This window comes from Schistocerca gregaria, chromosome 2 (genome assembly GCF_023897955.1).
Source record: "Schistocerca gregaria isolate iqSchGreg1 chromosome 2, iqSchGreg1.2, whole genome shotgun sequence".
Taxonomy (NCBI): Eukaryota; Metazoa; Arthropoda; class Insecta; order Orthoptera; family Acrididae; genus Schistocerca; species Schistocerca gregaria.
Genome location: NC_064921.1, coordinates 439,693,282 through 439,720,058, shown reverse-complemented (window position 1 = coordinate 439,720,058; position 26,777 = coordinate 439,693,282). Strand labels below are relative to the sequence as shown.

General features: G+C 45.4%; 1 protein-coding gene across 1 annotated transcript in view; it reads right to left on the bottom strand.

Annotated features, from left to right (window-relative positions):
* Window positions 1–9,421, bottom strand: part of LOC126335829 (sialin-like) — a 252,531-nt gene extending 243,110 nt beyond the window's left edge. The window contains exons 1-3 of the mRNA XM_049999295.1: window positions 9,374–9,421; window positions 6,003–6,156; window positions 315–458 (exon numbers count right to left, since the gene is read on the bottom strand). Coding sequence (XP_049855252.1) covers window positions 315–458; window positions 6,003–6,156; window positions 9,374–9,421 — 346 coding nt within the window. The remainder of the gene's footprint in view (window positions 1–314; window positions 459–6,002; window positions 6,157–9,373) is intronic.
* Window positions 9,422–26,777: the final 17,356 nt, after the last annotated feature.

Below are 26,777 nucleotides of genomic sequence, written 5' to 3'. Positions count from 1 at the left end.
CGGGTGCACCAAGGTTTAAAGGCTGGTTAACGAGGTCGCTGGACTGCCCAGCGTCATTTATTTGCTCTGGGCGCGCGAAGTTGAATGCAAGAGCGCACCAAATGCATTTTTGTGTCGAGACGTGCGGTTCTGTGCTACTAAACGGAATAAAGCGATCATCAGATGGAGATGAACCATTCGCAACAAAGCGAAAGCAGACATACGACATATTAAGCCAACTTCCAGTATTAAGACTGTTTGTCGGGACGTGAAGCGATCATCAGATGGAGATGAACTCGTCGCAACGGAGCGAAATAAGACATACGAGGTATTACGCCAGCTTCCAGTATTAAGACGGTTTGGCGGCAGCAGCAGCAGCAGAACGAGCCCAGCTCCTCTAGGCACACCTGGCCCTGCAGCCACGCCGGCGGTGTCACCGGTAACCACGCCGGCTTCTTCCCCTGCAGCTTCTAACAACCCTAATACAACAAAGGTCAAAAATTAATGATTATAGTGCTGCTCACGCTGCTAAATATTGCATTTTTGGGCAACAACAAAGTTACATTATGTGGCAGGTGTCATTAGAGCACCGTTAATAAAGTCATTTCATGAAATGATGGATAAACTAGGCACTCATATTTTCGTGTTTCCCACGCTGGTCTCGTTGTAAACTCAGGGCTCAATCATCGAAAATCTAGGTGGTGATGATTCCAAGCTCGGATGCAAAGAGGCCTAGGTGTTATTCTGCGATATTGAAAAGTTTTATAGATGTGTTTCATAGACCATTCTTGAAAATTAAACTTTTGCAAGTTAGCACAATGGTGATGTAAAAAAGTAATCAGCACTCCAAATTTTAGTTACACTTTTTTATTACTTTTGTTGCAATATCACGTAACTCACAAAACATCACTTCATAGTATGTTTTATACTTGAAAATATCTTCCTCACTGTTAAGGTTCACATTTTGTAAACTGACAATTTGCGTCTTTTCAACACGATGAGCAAGACTTGACTCTCTACTAACCGCTTACGTGCCCAAAAGTCAGAGTTACAAGTACGTCAAAGATCATAGTGAGAAAAGAAATAATTCACATAAGAATAATATCATTGCAATACAAACATATCTATGTATCGAAGTACCTCTACATTAATGAAATCAAATCTGAATGTTGTCACATAAATATATTAACTATTTTACATAAACACAGTAGAATATCGCTGGTATCGAGACGTTGAGGTGAGGTGCCGTAATGTTTACGTAATTCAAGTACCATTACAAGCTGCCAGCCGATGCCGACACGTAGCACCTACAAGAGGACGTATGTTGCAGAAGATGAGCAGCAGTGTCGGCAGCAGCAGTAAGGCTCCTCGAATAAGACACCAACAATCTCCCCCTGCAGAGTGCTACATCTGCAGGAAGAAACCGGCCCTGACGCTCACAACGGCGGTGACACACACGACCAGAACATCATTTTCTCAGAGGCTGCAGGAAATTATGGGGGTGTATGCTGGATATATAAATTAATGCTGACGGGGATCTATGCAGCATATGCTCTGGTACCAAAGTACCATAGCTGAAGCAACGCCGGGATCTCGTTTTAACAACCTCAGCCGATGTAGTCAATTCGGAATCTCCCTTGACAATGCCCATAGCCCGACCCTTAACTTGACGACATACACTGTCCACAAGCGGCAACGCAGATATCGCTACAAGAGTGACATGGAGCTCTTTCCAGATTGAAGGACTATCACGAAAAACAAAGTGCGACATATCCAGCACGCGCATTCCTCTAAGAAAAATAGACACCAATTTTCGTTCTGGAAAATAGACCAACAAGGCCAAGCAGGCCGTCTGAACTCTGTCGATATTCTGATGTAACTGCTCTTTATCCTGCTGCATCTCCCAAATGTAACGACACTCAAGCTGTTCCCAAACTCCGGTGGTCAGTCTCTGGCTGACGACGAGCTCCCTCAATTGCTGTAAGGAGAACCCTTCTGTCATGGCTTGGGACAGGAGGTTCCACAACTCACCTCAAGCTAACGTCTACAACAATGACAAAACGACTTGGTGCGGAACATGAAGGGCAGCAGCAAGACGAACCAACAACCATAATAAGTTTTCGACCTGCTCAAGTCGATCTCCGACTAGTTCAGTAATATCTCGAAAGAAATACCCCAGAGGATTAGGCAATTTGGCAAACACTGCATCTAACTTCACAGAGGATATAGCAGCACCATTTCCTGGCTGGCTCAATTCCCCGTTGATATAGCAAGTGCCACTGTTCGGTCCTCTTGCCATCCAAGTCTAAACATGTAAGCTTAAACTGCAATGCGTTAACCAATGACCCCAATTCGACAGTTATTCTTTTATGATGATCTTCCAAATGTAATATGCCTAAATCCGCTAATCGATTAGTTAAAAGCACTAACTGTGCCCGCACCCTATCCAATTGACTGTCACTAGGTTGAGTGCCTTCCTAAACACAAATGGTATCCCCTAGCCCCTAACGACCTGAAATTAAAATTCCAAGGCTGCTTCTGTCTCACCAACCACAGCCGGCGTGACGTCAACCAGGTGAAGAATGGTAGCATGCAAGTGGGCCACTAAGTCCGGAACACTGCCTCAATAGGCTGGTGCCTTATCACCAACTCATAAACAAGGTGGTCCTTCCTCAACAGGCCAATCCCTGGGCACTGACTGACCGCCATTTCAGTAGGCACCGGAAACAATCGACAACCAAAACTATGTGATGCAATACTAACAGAAACAAAATTCAAACTAACAGTAACTGGAATGGCAATATCACAAACGTAACCACGCTCTGCTACCAGTTAAAATCTGGTTTCGCAGGACAGAGCGGATCAGGTTATAAGTTGTGGAAAGGAGCCAAAATCGATTGCTGTCAGTTGCACAAAACATACAAACTTTATTTTTCTAAAACAATCACACATGCCCTTAAACGCATTCAAAAACAATACGGCTGAAGACCCGAACACAAGTTATTAAAATTGCCTTAAGGAATACATACGACTGAAGGCATTAGTTATAAAATTTTACATAAAATCTCAGATGAAGGCCACTCATCGGAGACAGAAGAACTGGGGGCTTAAGGCCTGGATAGCAAGAATTTCAGATAGAGAAGAAAAGTTCATAAAGGTTTTAAACAAGTGATTTTTCAAATTTTAGTTTAAGGCAGCTGAAGGTGTTATCTTAAAATATTTCACATAAAGTTTGGCTGAAGGCCACATACTGAACGTAGAACAACTCAAAGCTTAAGGCCTGGATAATAAGGATTTCCAATGGTCAAAATCCCCTTTTTTGAAAGAAAGTTAGTTTAATCAAGAATCTTCAACGTTTATAAGACAGCTGAGAACCGTATCTTAACATTAAAATAAACTAAATTTATAGATAGCTGAAGGCCTCACATAGTACTTGAAACTAAAAGAAAATCACAATTTACAACAACAGAAACACAATTTAAAACAGCAGAATCACAATTTAAAACAGCAGAATCACAATTTAAAACAGCAGAACAGTCGTGCTCATAAGTGCTCCAACGATCGGCCTGAGGCAGTAACTCTTAACATAAGTTTAGGTGAGACAGGCAGTCAAGCATAACACTACATAATCGGACGGCAACCCGACGCAGGGACGGTTGAAGCACCGACCAACAACCTAATGAATTTTCTTCCGCCCTACCAACAGCACGACAGGGGAAAAATCAGTGAGGACGAAGATACCAACAGTGCTACTTCTTGAAAATTGGCGTCTAAATACAGACAAGATACAATCACCACTGAAAAATATGAACAGCACCAAAGGCTGTCTAACTACACGCCGTGCTGGACAGCATCAACATTGCGAGGAAAAACACACTGCCGGAGAACTATGCTAAGGACCAGGCTAGGTAACTGGAACCTTAACGGCCACAAGGCAGGAGATACTGCTGGTGCACTTCACTAATAAGTATCAACCATAAACATTTTGCAGACTCCAACACACCATACATTACTGCTTGAAGGAATGGAACAGAGAGCAACAACCAGCAATGAACGAAAAAATGTCAAAGCAGTTGAGGTTTGGTAACAGGTTAACTGATCACTCAGCTTCAGTGTCCAGGTTCGGTGGGCGACGAACTTTGTAGCTCTTGCAGCCGGTGTCTCACAAATCCGACCGTACGTGTACGCCGCCAGCGGCCCCCGCATGACCTCGCTTCGAGAAGGCTTCCTCTTTGCTCTGTCCCAACCGACCAACTGCCACACACACTACATATGGAAATATAGCGGCCACACCAAAGATAGTATAGCAGTACTAGTATCGATAAGCACTGCTGCTCTACCACTGATGGAGACAAGTGAGCAACTCATTATGGCAGTAACTCAGGGAGAAATAAGACACCATTCGATTGTGACACATGCCAAAGAACAAGGCATCAATGTGAGCCGGCTACAGCTCACTGATGAAAAGAAATCTACTCCACTGTATGATAAATAAGTGGAATAACCAGAAGGGGACAAAGAAACAAAATGATAGATCATGGGTTGAGAGGAAATGTGATGTTATTTCAGTGATTACAAAACTGGGTCAAATTTACGAAGAGTCCCCATATCAATATGCCGTTGCATGCACTGGATGTTTGCACAATTTCGGTTGAGGGGGCTGCCATAAAGCCACTGAAACGTCTCCTGAGGTAAGCTGACACGCAACTGTTGAAAATGGTCCTCGACATCTCGGGTACTGATAGTGAGGTAGAGTTGACTTCGCAGGTAGTTCGTCATGTGTCCTATCAGCGATCTTGCTGGTGATGCTGCTGGCCACAGGAGTGCCTCAGCAGCACGTCAACAATTCATTCTGATGTGTGCCGTGTGGTGGCAAGCATGTTCCTGTAGACTAATGTCGTCACACACCGTCACAATAATGTACCATATGAGGACACAGGACATTCATGATGTACAATTGTCACATCGGCTTTCTGTCAATCACAACTACCCCTGACTGCCACACCAGATTGCTCCCTGCACTATGACGCCAGTGTAACACCACTTTGCCTCTGCTAAACATTAGAAAAGTGGGATCACTTCCCACACCCGCTGGTAATGGGCATCCAAAGTATCGGAAAAGTGCGACTCATCGCTGAACACAATTCTATCAGCAGTTCATGCTTCCCGGTCATGGCACCACTCCAAATGCACCAGTTTGTGTTGTGACATTGCTGTCAGCTTACAGATGGGGGGGGGGGAGGGGGTATTCCCTTGTTCAACTGCTGCTAGTCTCCGACCAGTAATGTGAGATGGTATGTAATTCTGTAGGTAATATTGGTTCTTGGGCATCAGGAACAGATTGTAAATGTTTACAACTTGCTTGGAGCACAATACGACAGTTCTGCCTTGTGGTGGGCAGACAGTGTCAACCAGACCTGTGACTGTGGGTATGCCTGCCTTCATGTTCTCATGCAGTCCAACATCAGGCTGGCGTCACAACTGGTTGCCGCTCTGTTTGTGACAGAGCGGCGTCTCAAACCATTTACATACCGAAAAATGACGACTGACCACGACATCTGACAATTTCTTCTGAGGGCTTCCCTTTTTTTATCAGGCAGTACGATATTAAACATCGGCCTTAATTTGAGGAAGACATTTCTGAGTCTGCACATCTGGAGCACGGTGTTGCATGGAAGTGAATCACAGACTATGGGACAAGCAAAAGAGAAAAGAATCTAAGTGGTTGTCATATGGTACTGTAGAAGAATGTTGGAAATTGAGAGGTTTTCCGCAGAATCGGCGAGGATCGGACCATATGGGAAACAGTGGCAATAAAAAGGGACATAGATATGACGTGCTAAGACATCACAGGATAACTTACTTGGTACTAGACGGAGCTGTAGAGCGTGAAAACTCTAAAAGAAAGCATAGTGTGCTGTCGTAAGACACCACGTAGTCGTGGCTGTTTCAAATCCGCCCCACCAGCGTGGCCGTGATGGCTGAGAAACTCCTTGGTGACGCTGCGGCGCGGACGCCTCTACAAGGCGCCATCGCGAGGACGAGTGTAGAGAAGAGGAAGCGGAAGCGGACCAGGAGTCTGCTGCTGGAGAGCGAGAAGACAACAAGCAGCAGGCAGGCACTAGAGGAAACGGCCGTTGGATCTGACTGCACGCCGTAGCTGCCATGATGGGACAGCTGCAACAAGGAACAACGAGCTGGCCGATTACTTAATACAGGACGGAACCTGCTTCAGGGCTATCTGGCTGGACTTTTTCGCAAACAGAGCCTGGAGACAGTAAATGTCAAGGCAAACTCCTTGGCAGGTGTGTTTGTGGAGAATTTCACGCCGCTTGACTACGTAGTGGACGAAAAGCACATTCAACATGTGGAGGAGCGGCTTCCCGTCTTCCACGCAAATAGAGACGAAACGATCTCGTTTACGACATTTCTGAAGATGAGGTCGCAAATCACCTATCACACCTCAACCCTCGTAGGGGAGAAGAGATGGATAAATCTGGAAACAAGATTGTCGAACAACTGCCGCCAGAAGTAGTCCGACCTTAACTGTGATATTTAACAACCTCTTGAGGACTGGCACATTCACCTCTGTGTGGAAACGTGCGGAGGTGGTGGTCATTCGGAAACGACGTAAGGACTCGAGACTTGTGAGCAATTATACGTCTATAAGACTTCAGCAGTCACTTTCGAAAGTGTTCGACAGTTTATATGCCAAGCAGCTGTGCAGACATATTGCGGCTGAGCACCTCTTACCGGACCAGCAATTCGGTTTCTGGAAGGGGCACTCCACACAACAATCACTCTGGACAGTTGAACAGGGCATGGCGGCCACTAGACTGCCTTGGAACAATACTATTAGACATTTCGAAGGCCTTCAGCAGTGTTTGGGACAACGGCCTCCTGTTCGAGCTTCTTGCCCAGAGGACACCGGTATCACCTGTGTTCCTGCTCAAATCATACCTCAGTAACAGAACATTCCATGTCAAAGCCGATAGAGGAGTTTCGACAGCGCGCCTGATCAGGGCTGGAGTGCCACAGGGGTATGTACTCGGGCCCCTGCTTTGCCCTCTATAGACCGCCGGCACTCCGAAAACATCCATAGCCGATCTGGCGTTATACACCGATGACACTGCACTGTTTGCGCGCAGTTTAGGAGTGCACATAGTAAGACATCGCCTACAGAAAGCATGTGACCCGCTTGGAGCTTGGGCCACCAAGTGGAGGCTCAAAATGAACGCTGGAAGAGACACGCTTCAATCACAATGAGAAAAAAGCTGCCAGCAGACTTAGACCATTTCGCACCATGGGAGGCCCCATCCCTTGGTAGCGAACCGTGAAGTACCTAGGAAAAGGGCACAGGTCATCACCGCTTTCAAGAAGGGACGTCGAACAGATGTGCAGAACTATATCTCTAACGTCGATCAGTTTTAGAATTTTGGAACACGTATTATGTTCGAGTACAATGACTTTTCTGGAGACAAGAAATTACTCTGTAGGAATCAGCATGGGTTTCGAAAAAGACGATCGTGTGAAACCCAGCTCGCGCTATTCGTCCATGAGACTCAGAGGGCCATAGACAGGGGTTCCCAGGTAGATATCGTGTTTCTTGACTTTCGCAAGGCATTAAATACAGTTCCCCATAGTCGTTTAATGAACAAAAAGAGCACATTGTGTGATTGGATTGAAGAGTTCCTAGATAACAGAACGCAACATGTCATTCTCAATTGAGGGAAGTCTTCCGAAGTACGAGTGATTTCAGGTGTGCCGCAGAGGAGTGTCGTAGGACCGTTGCTATTCGCATTATATATAAATGACCTTGTGGATAACATCGGAAGTTCACTGAAGCTTTTTGTGGATGATGCTGTGGTATATCGAGAGGTTGTAACAATGGAAAATTATACTGAAATGCAGGAGAATCTGCAACGAATTGACGCATGGTACAGGGAATGGCAATTGAATCTCAATGTAGACAAGTGTAATGTGCTGCGAATACATAGAAAGAAAGATCCTTTATCATTTAGCTACAATATAGCAAGTCAGCAACTGGAAGCAGTTAATTCCATAAATTATCTGGGAGTAGGCATTAGGAGTGATTTAAAATGGAATGATCATATAAAGTTGATCGTCGGTAAAGCAGATGCCGGACTGAGATTCGTTGGAAGAGTCCTAAGCAAATGCAATCCGAAAACAAAGGAAATAGGTTACAGTACACTTGTTTGCCCGCTGCTTGAATATTGCTCACCAGTGTGGAATCCGTATCACGTAGGGTTGATAGAGGAGATAGAGAAGATCCAACGGAGAGCAGCGCGCTTCGTTACAGGATCATTTGGGAAACGTGAAAGCGTTACGGATATGACAGATAAACTCCAGTGGAAGATTCTGCAGGAGAGACGCTCAGTAGCTCGGTACGGGCTTTTGTTAAAGTTTCGAGGACATACCTTCACAGAAGAGTCAAGCAGTATATTGCTCCCTCCTACGTATATCTCGCGAAGAGACCATGAGGATAAAATCAGGGAGATTAGAGCCCACACAGAAGCATACCGACAATCTTTCTTTCCACAAACAATACGAAACTGGAATAGAAGGGAGAACCGATAGAGGTACTCAAGTTCCCTCCGCCACACACCGCCAGGTGGCTTGCGGAGTATGGATGTAGATGTAACTCTTGATGGATATTCAATGTGAGGACTGTACGTCCGAGAGACCGGGGGATAGCACTGGGGTGTATGAAGATGCTCTACTCCCTACTAAACCAACGTTCGACTATATCCAGACCTGTGGAATAACATTGTATCTGGGCCTTACATGGTTTGTTCTAGAATACGCCACCATAGTGTGCGTCAATGCAGCCAATAAACATTGACGTACTACAGCGGGTACAAAAAGTTTTAAGCCTTGCTCTACATCTCCCATGGCGAGAACCGACCACCAGAGAAGTGCATGAGATGGCAAGCCTACCATTCCTACGTGACAGATTTAAACTGATTGCTCGCCATTTTTTTCGCGTTGGTGCAGCAGTAAGATAATTGGTACATTGCCGACGTGGGCAACCAGGTTGACTGGCGTGCGCCAATTCTCTGGCCAGACATGCTACTTGAGCAGTAATTCTGTGGTAAGGAGCAAGAGCAGATGCACAAAACTGGATGAAAACGAGAAAAGACATAAACGAAAGCGACGTCTAAATTTCCCGACCACAGAGTACATGTGGGCTAGGTATTATGAATGCTCAAACAACGCGAAAGAATTAGCAGTGGCCTTCAGAAGCCAAGAGTGAGTGAGTGAGTGTCGCAGCCCCTCACCCTGTCTGCACACCAACATCGATTTTGTTGTAATGCTGGCTGTTATTCTGCACACCTACGCGATCTTCACTTTCTCAAGGGGAAATGAGGCTCACCTGCAGAGCACATGAATAACCAGACTTTTCCGTGGCATTTGCAAACATCTTGCGCGCCTCTAGTTTACTGGACAAGAGAGTTTTTTTTTCCCGCCGCCTCGTCTAAATGCATCCTAAATACGTTAATTTACTACATGCTTTTCCTGGACAGTGGCAGCATCTCGGTTTGTCAGCACACGTGAGGGACATTCACTGCTTTCGTAGTTTCTGGCACATTTAACGCAGTGACTGGGCAATGTGCAAAATCTAGCCACGTGGGCGAGGCCCTGGCAGTTAAAGTGCTGTACCCCCCCCCCCCCCCCCCCCACTCTTGCTTCCCTCTAAGTTTTTATACTTTTTCTCGTATATTCGCCACAAACTCAACTTGAAATAGTTTCCTGTTCGCGATATTGTCATCATGTACAACACATAACAGAGGCTGCTCTTTGTGGGTCTTGGGAGGAGGGGTCTTCATTTTACTGACGGAACGTACGTCTAAGCCGAGAAATCCGTTCTTCATGAAGGTGATCTGGCTACATATTCAAGAGCACCTTCCGAAACACAGCCCCGATCAGTTTCATCTGATTTGAAGAGTAAGTAAAACTATTTAGTTTTTCGCCCGTAACTGTTTACATCGCTCTATCGCAATCGTCTTTGGGAATGCTTCGTGTCTTTGTACACGAAGAGTCCGGCAAGACGACGGTAAATTTTTCTGCACAATCTATTTGATTATAAGTTGGAGGGACTTTTAACCCTCTTTCCAGTTAATAACTACTAGTGGAGGTGGTAATCTTTTTCCTTGCTCACATGTAACGGATATGTCCATGTCAGTTGTAGTTTCATTGGCATTGTCGTTCAAGCTACAATAACAGATATCTGTTACAAATTGTGTTGGCGCCTAAAGAGAAACTGCCTTCGCGGTATGCTTGAGGTTTGTCATGACGTACCCATCTTTATCAGCCACTGCCGATTTCATTAAGCATCGCAGTATTCGTTGTCAGCAGAGTAAAACCATACACGCTGGTCATGCAGCCTATAAGTTTAACTGAGAACCCAGTACAGATCGGTGACAGACAGTTTCGAAGAACAGCTGGTCTACTGAACCTTATTTTGCGAACATCCAGATACACAGTAAATTATTCGCCTAAAGATCTGGAAGTGCATTTGACTGATCTGCGTAAGAATGCGAAAAGCTAGAGCAATGTGAAATATAAATCCATTATAATACCTATACTTGATGGAAAAAATGGCAGTGGTGATCGAATTTACACTCAGCATAAAAGAGTGAGCAATTAACTCCTGCAGTATACATATTACGATGACCCTAATAAGCTAATAGATCGGCTACGACTGATCGTGCCTCAGCTGCTGATGGTAATACAGCTCATTCGAATGAAGTTGTTACAGTAATTTCTGAGCTTAGAGAGGTATCATAGAGAAAGAGTGGAGATAGTAGTTCGAGAACTGCCCAAACCAGCTAGCAAAATATTATACCCTCTTAGATATGCTATATTTAAGGTTTGGATGACCTGTGGCAGGCGGATCTTTGTGGCTCACACAAATGAACCGATACCGTGCCACAAATAACTGCACAGTATAAACGACCCAGATGTAGTACAATAAAAATGAGACTAATAGATGATCGTGATAATCTATTTCTAGGTACAGTATACAATCGAATTAAAGTGCTAGATCCACACAAACAGCTAATTCATGTAGGTGGCGCAGTACGTATCAGCAATTTCATGTAGGTGATGTACTACATACACTCCTGGAAATTGAAATAAGAACACCGTGAATTCATTGTCCCAGGAAGGGGAAACTTTATTGACACATTCCTGGGGTCAGATACATCACATGATCACACTGACAGAATCACAGGCACATAGACACAGGCAACAGAGCATGCACAATGTCGGCACTAGTACAGTGTATATCCACCTTTCGCAGCAATGCAGGCTGCTATTCTCCCATAGAGACGATCGTAGAGATGCTGGATGTAGTCCTGTGGAACGGCTTGCCATGCCATTTCCACCTGGCGCCTCAGTTGGACCAGCGTTCGTGCTGGACGTGCAGACCGCGTGAGACGACGCTCCATCCAATCCCAAACATGCTCAATGGGGGACAGATCCGGAGATATTGCTGGCCAGGGTACTTGACTTACACCTTCTAGAGCACGTTGGGTGGCACGGTATACATCCTGACGTGCATTGTCCTGTTGGACAGCAAGTTCCCTTGCCGGTCTAGGAATGGTAGAACGATGGGTTCGATGACGGTTTGGATGTACCGTGCACTATTCAGTGTCCCCTCGACGATCACCAGAGGTGTACGGCCAGTGTAGGAGATCGCTCCCGACACCATGATGCCGGGTGTTGGCCCTGTGTGCCTCGGTCGTATGCAGTCCTGATTGTGGCCCTCACCTGCACGGCGCCAAACACGCATACGACCATCATTGGCACCAAGGCAGAAGCGACTCTCATCGCTGAAGACGACACGTCTCCATTCGTCCCTCCATTCACGCCTGTCGCGACACCACTGGAGGCGGGCTGCACGATGTTGGGGCGTGAGCGGAAGACGGCCTAACGGTGTGCGGGACCGTAGCCCAGCTTCATGGAGACGGTTGCGAATGGTCCTCGCCGATACCCCAGGAGCAACAGTGTCCCTAATTTGCTGGGAAGTGGCGGTGCGGTCCCCTACGGCACTGCGTAGGATCCTACGGTCTTGGCGTGCATCCGTGCGTCGCTGCGGTCCGGTCCCAGGTCGACGGGCACGTGCACCTTCCGCCGACCACTGGCGACAACATCGATGTACTGTGGAGACCTCACGCCCCACGTGTTGAGCAATTCGGCGGTACGTCCACCCGGCCTCCCGCATGCCCACTATACGCCCTCGCTCAAAGTCCGTCAACTGCACATACGGTTCACGTCCACACTGTCGCGGCATGCTACCAGTGTTAAAGACTGCGATGGAGCTCCGTATGCCACGGCAAACTGGCTGACACTGACGGCGGCGGTGCACAAATGCTGCGCAGCTAGCGCCATTCGACGGCCAACACCGCGGTTCCTGGTGTGTCCGCTGTGCCGTGCGTGTGATCATTGCTTGTACAGCCCTCTCGCAGTGTCCGGAGCAAGTATGGTGGGTCTGACACACCGGTGTCAATGTGTTCTTTTTTCCATTTCCAGGAGTGTATTTAGAAATCCAAGAAAGCATTTCAAAAGTCATATATGCCTAACTGCTCAGCCGAGATGTTCAGTTTCCAATGAGCAAGGAATGAATCCTAGAGCCTACCTCTTACAGGACAGTAGTGGAACTGAAATTCCAGGAGAGTTACGGAAGAGCTCGGAAGTAGATCTTTATCTCGTGTAGAGGTTCATACGGAATCGAAGGAATAGTGTTAGTTAAATAACTTGGATTTCCTGCATTACAAAATAGCTGGATCGACGCTGGTGACTTTCTACACAACAGGGTGTGCAGACCACAGCCGCCTCAGTAGAATAACATGCCTGTTAGGAGATGCGAGGTCTAGTCGGTTTTCTCGACGAACTATCAGTCGAATTTTAAGTTCCTCGATGTAACTACTGTGGACCTGGAACAAAATTTCAGAAACTATTAGCAAGCACTGAGGGGATAAATCTGCTCAACGATGCATGTGTGGGACATGACATCAAATACACTGCAAATAAAGATCGTCATACCGCCGATCGAATTTTAACTGATAAAGCTAAGGCAATACGGCCGACAAGGGATATTGGTATAAGTCAACACTCTGCACCATTTACATGTGAAAAAACCATGTGTGATGAGGTTAATTTGGACTTTGGTGTGAAGTTCAGCCAAATTATTAGCACTGCACGTTGGGTGCGAAGGAAGAAGACAACGAAAGAGTGCATGAAAAACTGCATCCTGACAGCGATATATGCAGCTAAAACTGCCCTGAAGCACAAAGGAACGAGAAAAAGATCAATTAAACCACCAGGGTTCTACCAATGCCAAAGACGTCGGGTAGAATATTCCTTCCTCATTCCTGCCCTAGCTGGTCACTCGGGGGGGGGGGGGGGGGGGCGGGTTCACTGGCTGGATGTACTGCAGTTATTGCCAGTACAGTCAAGAATGCACAAAACTGTCAAGAGCAACTGCAGAAGGCACGAAGACATAATTGCTTGATGGAGGCACCAGCCATCGGAAAAAGACTGTACTTGAAACCACACAAGGACGGAATAGGTCTCTTCATTAAAAAAAAAATACCATAGCAGTCCTACCAGACACAGAGCTTACAAATACAAAGCTGCTTAAGTCGTTAAGATGAAATTCAACATCCCAAGATTACGAGGTGTGTTTATGCGGAATACGTTACCGAAGGCTATGCGGAAGTCAGGATAATGTGGAACTGTGAATTTATATGTAGCAGGAGGGCATAGAGCTCACTGGGTAGTTCATGTTAAAAATAAATAAATAAATTCAAATGACATCTACTTTTTCGACTCAATCTTAGACCTGCAACCTCCAGAAGAATTACGATATTTCACAGACAGTAGACATGAGTTCTACAGTTTTTGACGCTACCACGACTTTAATACACTCCTGTGTTGCCATCTATGCATCTTGCTCCTCTTGACGTATACGAATGATATATAAGGACGGCTATTAGTCATCCATTCAACAGTTGATGTTTACAGCCGATGTCTCACACTCTGGCTTTAAAAGACTTTATATTCGGTTGGAGTACATTCTAGAAGTACCCACAAATGTAAAAATCATTGTACTGGAATGTTCTGTAACTGAAGATATACCATGTGTGTTCTGGCCGGACGCAGTTCGCTCTGCGCTCTTGTATGTGCAAGTGCTGAAGAAACCTTTGTTAAGTGAAGTTAATGTTAGTCATTCATCTAATTACACCTTCTTCTACATGTCAATATACAATAGAACTTGAATCGAGGGATGTGTTGAACCCCCACCCGTATGTGTGTCTATGGACATGCTGACAAAGTCCCCCGTGCTCAAAGAAAAGAAGCATATCAGCATCAGTCGAACGTTTGATGATGCACCTCGTTCTCTTGAGCATCGTGTCCCGGGACAACCCAGCTGTCATGTTATAGTGTCTGTTTATAGTCCTGCATATTCACTCAAACTGGGAATATTGAATTCCCACCAGACATTCCTAGCATGCTCAATCTGCATTAGTTATGGCATCACCTGTGAGAGCACTGGTAAATGCAGTAAATTGCGTAGCCTGGTTTTATGTCCAGATACTCATAAAACTCCTTTCCTAGTCACAAGCTGAAACTTTTGCTCAGCATGGCAGCCAGATCAGGTGATTTGCATATCATCCTGAGGTAGAACGTCAACAGGTTTCAGAGTGAAGTCTGCATGAAACGTAAAGAGTCAAGGAAGCGGAGCGTAATTTTTGGCGTCTTTCGTTTCGAAAAAGAAATATACTTCTCCACACTATCAGGCAGGACACTGACCTGATCTTTCTTTACATCAAAACTAGTTACTTGCCCAACTAGAAAGTGAGTGTCATATGCGCTCAAATTATTTAAGAAGATGGCTGTGTGTCATGGGAACTGGTACTTCAAATTGCATGCTTTGTGAGCTGCCGCATACAGTACATGTTTTTGCATGAAGGTGGTATGTGAGGCTCAGGAGTTCCGTTCTCAGCAGGTTTTAGGGGAAAGGCGACGTTCAAAGTCAGATTGTACAAAAAAATGAACATCGTTGCTGGTGCTGACAATTCCTGAATTTAACGGACTTGTGTTGTTCTGTAGGCATAACATGTGCCAGTTCCTTCGGTTCACATGCTTTTCAAATGCTTTCCCTTCTGAAAAAGTATTTAGACACCTGGTGCAAATGTGTGTATGTTCACGTTCCAACAATTGGTTATAAAGACGGTGAGATGGTTCAAATCGCTCTGAGCACTATGCGACTTAACTTCTGAGGTCATCAGTCGCCTAGAACTTAGAACTAATTAAACCTAACTAACCTAAGGACATCACACACATCCATGCCAGAGGCAGGATTCGACCCTGCGACCGTAGTGGTCGCTCGGCTCCAGGCTGTAGCGCCGAGAACCGCACGGCCACTCCGGCCGGCAGACGGTGATACACGGCTTTGTTTCATACGTCATGCTTATTATCACCTTCAGAGAAGAACAGCATGTTTACATGGAGATCCTGCTCACCTACATATTTCGAAAAAATGGAGTGGTCCAACTTCAGATGCTTGTCCTGCTCATACGGCTTGCTTTTCTACTTCTTCAGAACAGAAACATGTACTGATAATTTGGGATTTTGTGCCTCATACTTTGGTACGTCCTGAGTCTTTATGGGGATGTCGATACCACCAAAGTTATAACATCCACGAACGTTAAGGCCGATTCCACATCAAGATGTGCGCTGCCGATCTTGTGTAGTTTCTTTCATAAGCCAGAATTGACGATGCAAAACCAACATTAACCTTTTCATTTTTGACATTAATACACGACCGCTTGTTCTTAATATCCTTATGGAGCTTGATATAACTGGACTATCCTTTTAATGGATCACAGGCATGTATATGGATATCGAGGTGTAGTATTTGGCTGATTGCTTTAGCTGACCCTGTTACATCCATCTCAGAAAACCAGGCGAGTATAGCACCCAAGGTGGATTCACAGTACTACTCAACGATTGATGTGCTCAGAAATACAACACCATTATCACGCCAGATGTAGTGCAGTCTTTTCTCCCTAGCAGCACCCTGCTGTTTGGGAGGATGAGTCAACCCGCAGCAGAGTGCTGCGTTAAATTTAATGGCTTGAAATGTCAGGTCATCTAGGGCTTTGAGGAACATTTCCCCCAGCACCGGGACGCAAGCTTCCAGAAATCTGACTGGGTCGCAATACCCCAACAGGAGTCTCAATTCTAATGAATTAGATACGCCCCTTAAAGGTCCCAGCAACTGCCGAGTATTCTAGAGGGGCCATGACGCCACTAATATTACGAACTTTATTGTCAGGACGGGACAGAGCACTACCGCTAGCCACAGGTTCATTATCACCAACGCTATCAATAAAGCTATGTGTAGGGGAAGCCAATGAATGTGTCCACCTGGAGGATATGACGGAGTTGAGGACTTCTGGGGTGATGGGTCTATCCGAGGCATACACGCCTTTCGCTGCCGGCAGAGACAAACAGGCAGAGTCAGAGTAGGAGGAGGTGACAGGGATAAGGTCCAGCGTAGCAGCCAGGCTGTGCAGAGGGCGTTATTGATGCTGCTCCATGCTGGAGCCTTCACCACCACGTGTCTTGGGGATGGGAGATTGTTGCTCTTCTTCGTCCTCTGACTGACCCATCCACAGACACTAAAGGGTATGCGATGGTGTGGGGGCCGACACTGCTGCCATGCGCAGTGCTTTGCATGGTGCTGCAAGCCATACAGGTGGGTGTTTGATGACTTCTCCCACAAACACCACTATAGGCACCCGTGCCAGAGCGAACTGTTGCGGTAGCAGTGGTGGTGACACCTCGGTAACAGAAGAATAATACAAAAAATTAGGTACAGTGCTCAAGATGTTTTTAATATGTAATGTAAACAAATGACAATTAAGTACATCAATACCCCAGAATAATAATTATTATACGCTATAACGACTATGGTTATAGTCACCTTTTTACTCTGGGTCCCTGGATTGAGCAATTCAGTCGCTCTTTCTGCTGGTTCTCCCACCCAATCAAGTATTTTCTCCTCCTCATCCGGAAAGGCGAGATGACATTGCCTTTCAGCGTCTTCAGCAGCAACTATCTCATCTACCCACTCCAGTATTTCACCCAAATCAGAACTGTTTTGGAGTCACTGATCCCTCTCATGGAAGTCATCCACAATAAGATATGGATTATAAGAAATAACAATATAAAGATCACAACTGAATTTGCCTGCAACGAGATATTGGTTATATGTAACCACAAAATAAAAGTTCATACCACATGGAAGTGATGACTGCTTGTCATCATCCTCAACACATACCTCTGCTAGATTCTCCTCCTCTTCCTCCATAACAATACCTACAGCAACGAAGAATGTGTGTCTCACCCAACTGTATACAACGAAAAAAGTCTAACAGCAAAATATTACAAATTTACTTGCGTTCTTGCTGCATTTCGGCCTCCAGCAGCCACTGAAGGTTAGTCAGCTGCTGCTCTAATGCTGCAACATCGAGATGAAAAATTTTATATACGAACACATGTTACAATTTGAATACATCAAGAGCTGCTTTCTGAACATGTGAACTATCTCTCACACACAAATTTGGATATGTGCTCACATTCCTCTGCAGCTTCCTGGCTCTAATGCTAGAACAGTAGAAATGTTATAAGCACTGGTCACAATTTGAGTACTTTATGACATGTTTTTTGTAGATGTAAACTATCAAACTGATTTTAGAAATGTACTTACATGCCTGCTTCTTAGCTTCGAACTGACTAATTTGGGCATCATTTCAGGAATGAACGCTGCAACAGCAAGAAAGAAAACTTTTATAACCACTTGTTCACAATCTCGAAAAATTTGAATAATTTACTGTAAATTTTTATAAGTGTACCGATCTGAACTCTTTTTTTACATAAACACTTACATGGCAATTGTTCCAAGCACCTCTGCCACTAGCACTGCTACTGGTTGGCCATTTCATATTGTGAGAATCATACGAACATAACGAGACACTGTCAAAGACTGATGGCAGTTGTGGCCCTATATACCTTCATTCTCCATCTAGAGGACCAATATGAACTAATAATGCCATACCAGCAAATTATAACGTCCGTTTTTGTTCAAGTGGGCTCAAGCACATTCGGTGCTGGTGGCGAGAAACAGAAAAAAATTCTGGGACAAAGAGATAGAGAGAACTTTTGAAAAATTCTTTGTCTGCTGGCAAGTGACTACATGTGGCTGGAAAACTGGATGCAGCGACTTTAGAAAAATACCCTGGGACAAACATATAGCCTGGCACTTCCAACATCATCTCCATCCCTCGAATACACGTTGTTCATTGGAGCACAGCTATGGGAGAAAGAATCTAACCTTCAGAAATGTATCTGTGGTTCATGGTAGGCACCCAGCACTCGATGTCTCAAGAATAGTGGCTCAGATTACAACAGTCTACTGATTCACTTTCACCGCTGGCTGGCTATTGAACATCTGTAGACCTAATGCAGTACCCACAAACTTTCGGAAACAAATCTGGAGGGTGAGGTAGACACACACCCCAGCACACCTCAGAAATGGTGGCTCACATTATAATTGTCTGCCGACTCCCTTTGACCAGCTGCAGGACACCAGTAAGACCAATGCAGTACTGGGCGGTAGCGGAATGCGAGGAGGCTACCTAGTGTGGGTGGGAGCAACACCGACGTCACGAACAAGCGCCGAGGCCTCCTTTGAGTCGGTGTTGGTGGGAGGCGCTGTGCAGAGGAGAGAGGGGGAGGGGGGCAGGGGAAGCGAACCCAGTGTGCGTCATCTGATACCCGGACTTTTTTTGTTATGGTTTTAGGGCGCAGAACAGCTAGGGTCATTAGCGCCCAGTCTGTGGCTTAGGAAAAGGTAAAAAACCAAACTGGAAATCAGCAGCAATGAGAGCAAAACTCAAAGTGGGGAAACTAAAAAACAGAAGGCCAGCTTAAAAAATCACTATAGAAGGGGGGTTGTCTGTACCCAAAAAGAGCTTCAAATGACTGACGTCAACTCACTGGCACTAATAAACTCGAGAACGCGATCGGCTGAGCGCGTGTCATCTGCTAAAATGGAAGATATGTCAAGCGACAGCTGTAGACTGGCGCGTAATGGAGTAAAACAGGGGCACTCAAGAGAAAGGCGTCTCATCGTCCACAGTTGAGAGCAGTGCGGACAGAGTGGGGGAGGATCGCCTCATAAAAGATGTCGATGGCTAAAAAGATAGGGCCCTATCCGGAGTCTAGTTAAAATTACCTCCTCCCGACGACGGGTTCGGAAGAAAGAGGTCCAAGCACAGGGAAGAGCTTTCAGGTCCCGCAATTTATTATTGGGATGTGTCGACCAATGTGCGATGACATAAAACACTCCGTAGATCGGCGAAGGGAATCATGCGAATAGCAGGCTGAAGAAGAGATACTGCAACATTTTCCGCTATATCGGCCGCCTCATTTCCACAGATACCAACATGTCCTGGGATCCAGAGGAACGCCACAGAGAACCCCCCCCCCCCCCCCCAAGTGGACCAAGTGGAGGCAGTCCTGAATCCGGTGGACCAGAGGGTGGACAGGGTATTGAGCTTGGAGACTGAGGAGAGAGCTGACCGAATCTGAGCACATAACCTACTGTACCCGCTGATGGCGACGGATGTATTGAACAGCCTGGAGAACAGCGTAAAGCTCCGCAGTAAAAACCGAACACTGGTCGGGAAGCCGAAATCGATTTGCGATGTCGCCAACAATATAGGCACTCCCAACACCAAACGATGTTTTTGAGCCTTCAGTGTAAATAAATGTGGCATCCTTCATTTGTGCGAATAGAGCAGCAAATGCCCGACGATAAACAAGAGAAGGGGTACCATCGTTGGGAAACCGACAAAGGTTACGGAGCGGGCAGGTCCGGGGCCGGAGCCAAGGCGGTGCTGTACCCCAAGTTGTCAAGAAAGTCTTAGGAAAGTAGAAGGAATGAGAATGTAGCAGTTGACGGAAGTGGACTCCCGGTGGTAGTAGGGAGGAAGGGCGGCCTGCATACCCTAAATCCAAGGAGGCGTCGAAAAAAATGTCTTGGGCCGGATTAGCAGGCATGGACGACAGATGGCTAGCATAACAACTTAGAAGGACAGCTCGCCGATTCGACTGCGGAGGTTCAGCAGTCTCAGCTTAAAGGCTTTCCACAGAGCTGGTGTAAAAAGCTCCAGACACTAAATGTAATCCACGGTGGTGGACAGAGTCGAGACGCCGAATAACAGATGGCCGAGCAGAGGAGTAAACTATGCTTCCATAGTCCAATATCGAGGGCACTAAGGCGCGATAGAGGCGGAGGAAGACCACTCGGTCCGCTTCCCTGGAGGTACCATTCAGGACACGGAGGGTGTTGAGGGATCACAGACAGTGAGCCGAAAGATAGGAAACGTGGGAGGACCAGCACAGTTTTCTGTCGAACATAAGACCCAAGAATTTACCGATGTCACGAACGGAAGGTTCACAGGGCCTAGATGTAAGGAAGGCGGAAGAAACTCCGTACGACGCCAAAAATTAACACAAACTGTCGTACTGGGAGAAAAGCGGAAGCAGGTTTCGATACATCAAGAGTGGAGGCGATCGAGACATCCTTGAAGACTTCGTTCTAGAAGGCTGGTCCATTGAGAGCGGTAGCAGATCGCAAAATCGTCCACAAAGAGGGAGCCCGAAACATCAGGAAGGAGACAATCCGTAATTGGATTTATGGCAATGGCAAACAGTACAACACCTAGCACGGAGCCCTGGAGTACCCCGTTTTCTTGGGAGAAAGTACGGGAGAAAGTAGTGTTCACCCGCACTTTAAATGTGCGCTCTGCCATAAATTCACGAAGAAAAAGGGCAGCCGACTTCGAAAGCCCTAAGAGAAAAGTGTGCGGAGGATGCCTGTCCTCCAACAGGTATCGTATGCTCTCTCCAGATCGAAAAATAATGCTACTGTTTGGCGTTTCCTGAGAAAATTGTTCATGAAATAAGTGAAGAGAGCAACAAGGTGGTCAACTGCAGAACGATGCTTTCGGAAACCGCATTAGGCAGGTGTTAAAAGACTTCGGGACTCCAGCCACCAGGCTAAACGGCAATTCACCATACGCTCCAAAACCTTGCATACACTACTCGTGAGAGAAATGAGGCGGTAGCTAGAGGAGAGATGTTTGTCCTTTCCAGGTTTCGGAACAGGAACGACTATAGCTTCCCGTCATCTTCTGGGAAAAGTACTGTCAGTCCAAATTCGATTATAAAGGCGAAGGAAGTAACACAGACTATGGTATGATAAATGCAGCAACATTTGGATGTGGATACCATCCGGTCCTGGTGCGGAAGAGCGAGAAGAGAGTGCGTGTTGGAGTTCCCGCATGGAGAAAACAATATTATAGCTTCCGCGATTTTGAGAGGAGAAAGCAAGAGGTTGCACTTCCGCTGCACGTTTCTTCTGGAGAAAAGCTGGCGGGTAATTTGAAGAGCTCGAAATCTGGATAAACTGTTGACCCAATGAGTTAGAAATTGCGACGGGGTCCACTAATGTATCACGCGCGACAGTGAGACCAGAGACTGGGGAGAAACTAGGCGCATCAGATAACCGTCGAATCCGACTCCAGACTTCCGATGAGGGAGTGAAGGTGTTAAATGAGCTAGTAAAGCAGTCCCAGCTTGCCTTCTTGCTATCGCGGATGACCCAATGAGTTAGAAATTGCGACGGGGTCCACTAATGTATCACGCGCGACAGTGAGACCAGAGACTGGGGAGAAACTAGGCGCATCAGATAACCGTCGAATCCGACTCCAGACTTCCGAGGAGGGAGTGAAGGTGTTAAATGAGCTAGTAAAGAAGTCCCAGCTTGCCTTCTTGCTATCGCGGATGACGCTACGGTATCGCGCACAGAACTGCTTATAGCAGATACAGTTGGCCAAAGTAGGATGGTGGCGGAAAACGCGAAGAGCACGTCGGCGCTCACGTACTGCGTCACGGCATGCCTCGTTCCACCAAGGAACTGGGGGGCGCCGGGGCAAATCGGAGGTGCGAGGTATTGAACGTTCCGCAGCTGTAAGAATAACGTCTATAATGTGAGTGACCTCAGCGTCGACGCTAGGAAAGTGACGAGTCATCTATTGTCGCTAGAGACGAAAAAAACTGTCCTATCGGCTTGGGCAAACTTCCAGCGCCTTGGGCGCATATATGGCAGTCGTGGCTGCAATGTAAGGACACATGGAAAGTGGTCACTCGAGTGTGTATCAGCAAGAGCGAACCATTCGAAGCGCCGAGCTAGCAGAACAGTACCGACCGAAAGGTCCAAATGAGAGAAATATGTTGTGGAGGCAGACAAAAATTTAAGGTCCCCAATGTTGAGGCAAACAAGATCCGTTTGGTGGAAGACGTCTACCAATAGTTAGCCGTGCGGACAAGGACGCAGAGATCCCCAAAGCGGGTGGTGGGCATTGAAGTCCCCAACCAGCAAATAGGGGGCTGGAAGCTGACCAAGATGAAGGGGGAGATCAGCTCTTGGCATTGGTGTGGACTATGGAATATATACAGTACAAAAAGAGAAGGTGTATCCAGAAAGGGAAAGACAGACATCGACAGCTTGGAAGGAACTGTTTAAGTGGATTGGGTGATAATGGAGAGTATCATGGAGAATCATGAGTCCTCCATGTGCCGTAGTACCTTCAACAGAGGGGAGATCAAATCGGACTGACTGAAAATTGGGGAACACAAAGCGATCGTAGAGACACAGCTTTGATTCCTGAAGAAAAGGCGCGAAGTCTCAAATGCCGCAGTGCAGAAAATGGTAAAGAGAAGAGGTAAGGAAAAGGGAAGGACGAGACTTGCCAGCAGAGAAAGCGAAGAAGTGAGACTGTTTCACATTTCGAGCATCCGTCTCCAGACGAAGGCACTGAACATACTCCCAGAGGGGGAGAAAGGGCCGGGAAGAGGCGGAGGTGAGGGGCAGTGGGCAGGGGAGGATGGGGGATGGGGAAGCATGGGGAAAAGGAAGGTGTGCAGCCCGGAAAGGAAGAAGGGCCACACTATCTCGGGGTCCCGTGCTCGCTACGCACATATCCACAAGAAAGTTGGGGACCCCCTGGGGAGTACCCCGACGTTGTGCGAGATAACCCGGCCTACGCAATTACGAGCGCTGTGTGTAGTAACCGTCGGCGCATCATGGAGCATCTTAATGGTGATGCAAACAGAAGTTAAATAAAGAGTATCCTTGTTCTATAAAATCCTAATTACGTCCTCTTCAGTGTACCATTCCCCAATTTCCCATCCTCTGAATTGATTTCTATCACCTATCCCATTTTTATAAACGTTTACCATCAATAATTTCCTTTAACATTACGTCCTCCGAATTGACAATTTAATTTTGGCGCGAAAATTCGATTTTACTGCTAAAATTCAGAATTCTCGCGAAAATTCGAAATTTCCACCCATAGTGTAGTTGGGGAGTTGTTGGGAGAGGGCAAGGACCAACGTGCCAGCTCGGGAAAACACATGACATCATCCACTGATTGGAGTGAGGGTAATTAATTGAGCAATTTAATTAATCTGCTTATCAGTTTGATATCAAAAGTGTGCAGATGCTGCCATTACCATACTACTAATATGTTTCGAACATAGCTTGAAGACCACGTTGTGCTGTGGGCTCTCTTGGCAGATCTCCCAGTCCAATGATCGTATTAGTATCCTCTGGCAGATACCCATCCCAGTCACAAACAAAATTGTGAAGAACAAGACACGCTTTTATAATATCAACTGCAAAATCAGGGTATACGTTTGGAGGCATGTGGAGGACACGCCATGTGCTGTTTAATATTCCAAAAGCACACTTTACATGATAGCAAGCTCTACACAAAAGATAACTGAGTATCAAGTGTGTTCCACCGTATGGTCGCATCAAATGCCTGTGAAGCCCAAATGTTTACCTCTAACAGAGTAGTAGGGAACTTTCTGTGATGCTGTTCCCAGTAAGTATTTTTCCTTCAGATAATTGTAGTTATTTAATCAATACCATTTGCCAAAGAGAAGATTGCTTGAAAATGGGGGGATCCCAATCTTTGCCAATTCTTCCAACGTTAAGATACTCAAAACGGTCATTTGAACCTGCTACTGCCGTTAAGTCCACATCGTAAAAGTCTGTAGTTAGAATTCATGGATCCACTTCTTGTTGTGCAAATTATGTTAACATGCTTGCGTTCAAGAGCACCTACACAATGTGGACAATTTGCATTTGTTTCAAAACCAAAAGCAAAGGATTCAAATTTATCTTTGAAAAATTAAGGTAACCATTCTCTCTTTATTACTGATCAAATAGTTTCGCATACTTCTTTTACTAACTTCCTTGCAGTAGAAACGCCAATTCTGTAGTAGTAATGTACTTATAGATCAACGAAGGTGGATCAACTTGCAAAATACCTGAAAAACACCTTTTTCAATTTAGCAGCAATAGCCCATAGTAATTATGAAATAGTAGAGTAAGAATTTAAGATTTTGGTCGGGTTCCCTGACCAATCTACATTCCTACACTTTAAAGACATGCTGATAAAGTTCTTAACGTAATGAGATGGAATTTACAATTAACTATTATTTGGTGAGTCCCCTGTAATTTGTATTTAATCCGAAACTCGCTTACCCCACTCTCGGATAATCGAGAGTCGACTTTAGTTTGTGTTTCATTGTTTCAAGAAAAGCAGTAACGAAGAGGTGGGACTATCTTCGCGATGCATTTTCAAAATCAAAGAGAAAGGTAAAAGAAAGCAAGAAAAGTGAAGCTAGTGCACCGAACATTAAAAAATACGTCTACACTGGTCAGATGCAGTTTCTGAAATAAACTGTATCAGTGCAGGGAAGTTGCAGAAAGTCTAGACGATAGCAGTGTTAGCAGTGTTACCAATGATGACGGATATTCTGATGATGAGCAGCCTCAACAGTCATCTGTGCATGAAATCGAGAGCCGATTACACAGTAAAAAAAGCAACAGCAACGAAAAGAATATAGGCCATAAAAAACGCCCCCGCCAATGTTGAAAGCCTTGAAACAACCAACAACCATTGCCCAAATATTGATCTTCCAAGGTTTTATTTCCCATCTAAACAAATTTGACGGCAGTGAGATTCTCAAATTTCATATGGGCTTTCTTGAACGAATTTCAAAAATAAATGATAAAAAAACGTTCAACCTCTACTACCGCAAACACATCACTATTACCATAAGAACTATACCCTCCCATTGCCTCCAGCGTACCCCCCCCCCCCCCTTCCATCCTCAACCATCATACACAAACCAGTTCAACTCTAACAACAACTTCCAAGCACTTTTTCCCCTAACTCATTAGTTCCATAATCCACAACTTCACATTTACTGCAACACAACAATCAGTAAGCATGCTCTTCGAAAAGAATGCCACTTTAGTCCCAGTGAGAACAACCCACTGCACAGTTCTATCGACAAATTCGCCAGTCTTCGGCAACCACATCTCCAGAATGTTATCCTGTGGAGAGCCATTCCCCATCTTCTGTGTCTACAGATAACCTACGATTTTTCTTAATTTCAAGTGAGTCAGTTTGCTTTTTAGTAATACAAAAAGCAAAAGTTTATGTTTAGGCTGAACTTCCAAGATGGACACATGGTTGAGTTAATACATAAGTTGTATTTTTACTGTTATGTGCACCTCAGTTTTAATTTATCTCCACTGTGCAATAAACAAAAAAATATGAATAAATAACATGTTAGTTTATTTGTTCTCTATCATTTGCGTTACATAGGTTTGTCATAGCATATGTTCAAAAAACTTTTGAGTTATCCACTTTAAAAAACAAAATAGCAAACTTTTGTGTTGAAGACCTATCTACATATATACTCCTTTCAAGACACTATCCACTCCGTTCAACTGCTCTTCCAAGTCCTTTGCTGTCTCTGACAGAACTACAATGTCATCGGCGAACCTCAAAGTTTATTTCTTCTCCATGGATTTTAATACCTACTCCGAACTTTTCTTTTGTTTTCTTTACTGCTTGCTCAATATACAGATTGAATAACGTCGGGCAGAGGCTACAACCCTGTCTCACTCCCTTCCCAACCACTGCTTCCCTTCCATGCCCCTCGACTCTTGTAACTGCCATCTGGTTTCTGTACAAATTGTAAACAGTCTTTCGTTCCCTGTATTTTACCCCTGCCACCGTCAGAATTTGAAAGAGTATTCCAGACAACATTGTCAAAAGCTTTCTCAAAGTCTACAAGTGCTAGAAATGTAGGTTTGCCTTTCCTTAATCTATTTTCTAAGATAAGTCGTAGGGTCAGTATTGCCTCACGTATTCCAACATTTCTACGGAATCCAAACTGATCTTTCCCGAGGTCGAATTCTACTAGTTTTTCCATTCGTCTGTAAAGAATCGCGTTAGTATTTTGCAGCTGTGACTTATTAAACTGACTGTTCGGTAATTTTCACATCTGTCAACACCAGCTTTCTTTGGGATTGGAATTATTATATTCTTCTTGAAGTCTGAGAGTATTTCACCTGTCTCATACATCTTGCTCACCAGATGGTAGAGTTTTGTCAGGACTGGCTCTCCCAAGGCCGTCAGTAGTTCCAATGGGATTTGTCTACTCCGGGGGCCTTGTTTCGACTCAGGTCTTTCAGTGCTCTGTCAAACTCTTCACGCAGTATCGTATCTCCCATTTCATCTTCATCTACATCCTCTTCCCATTTCCATAAT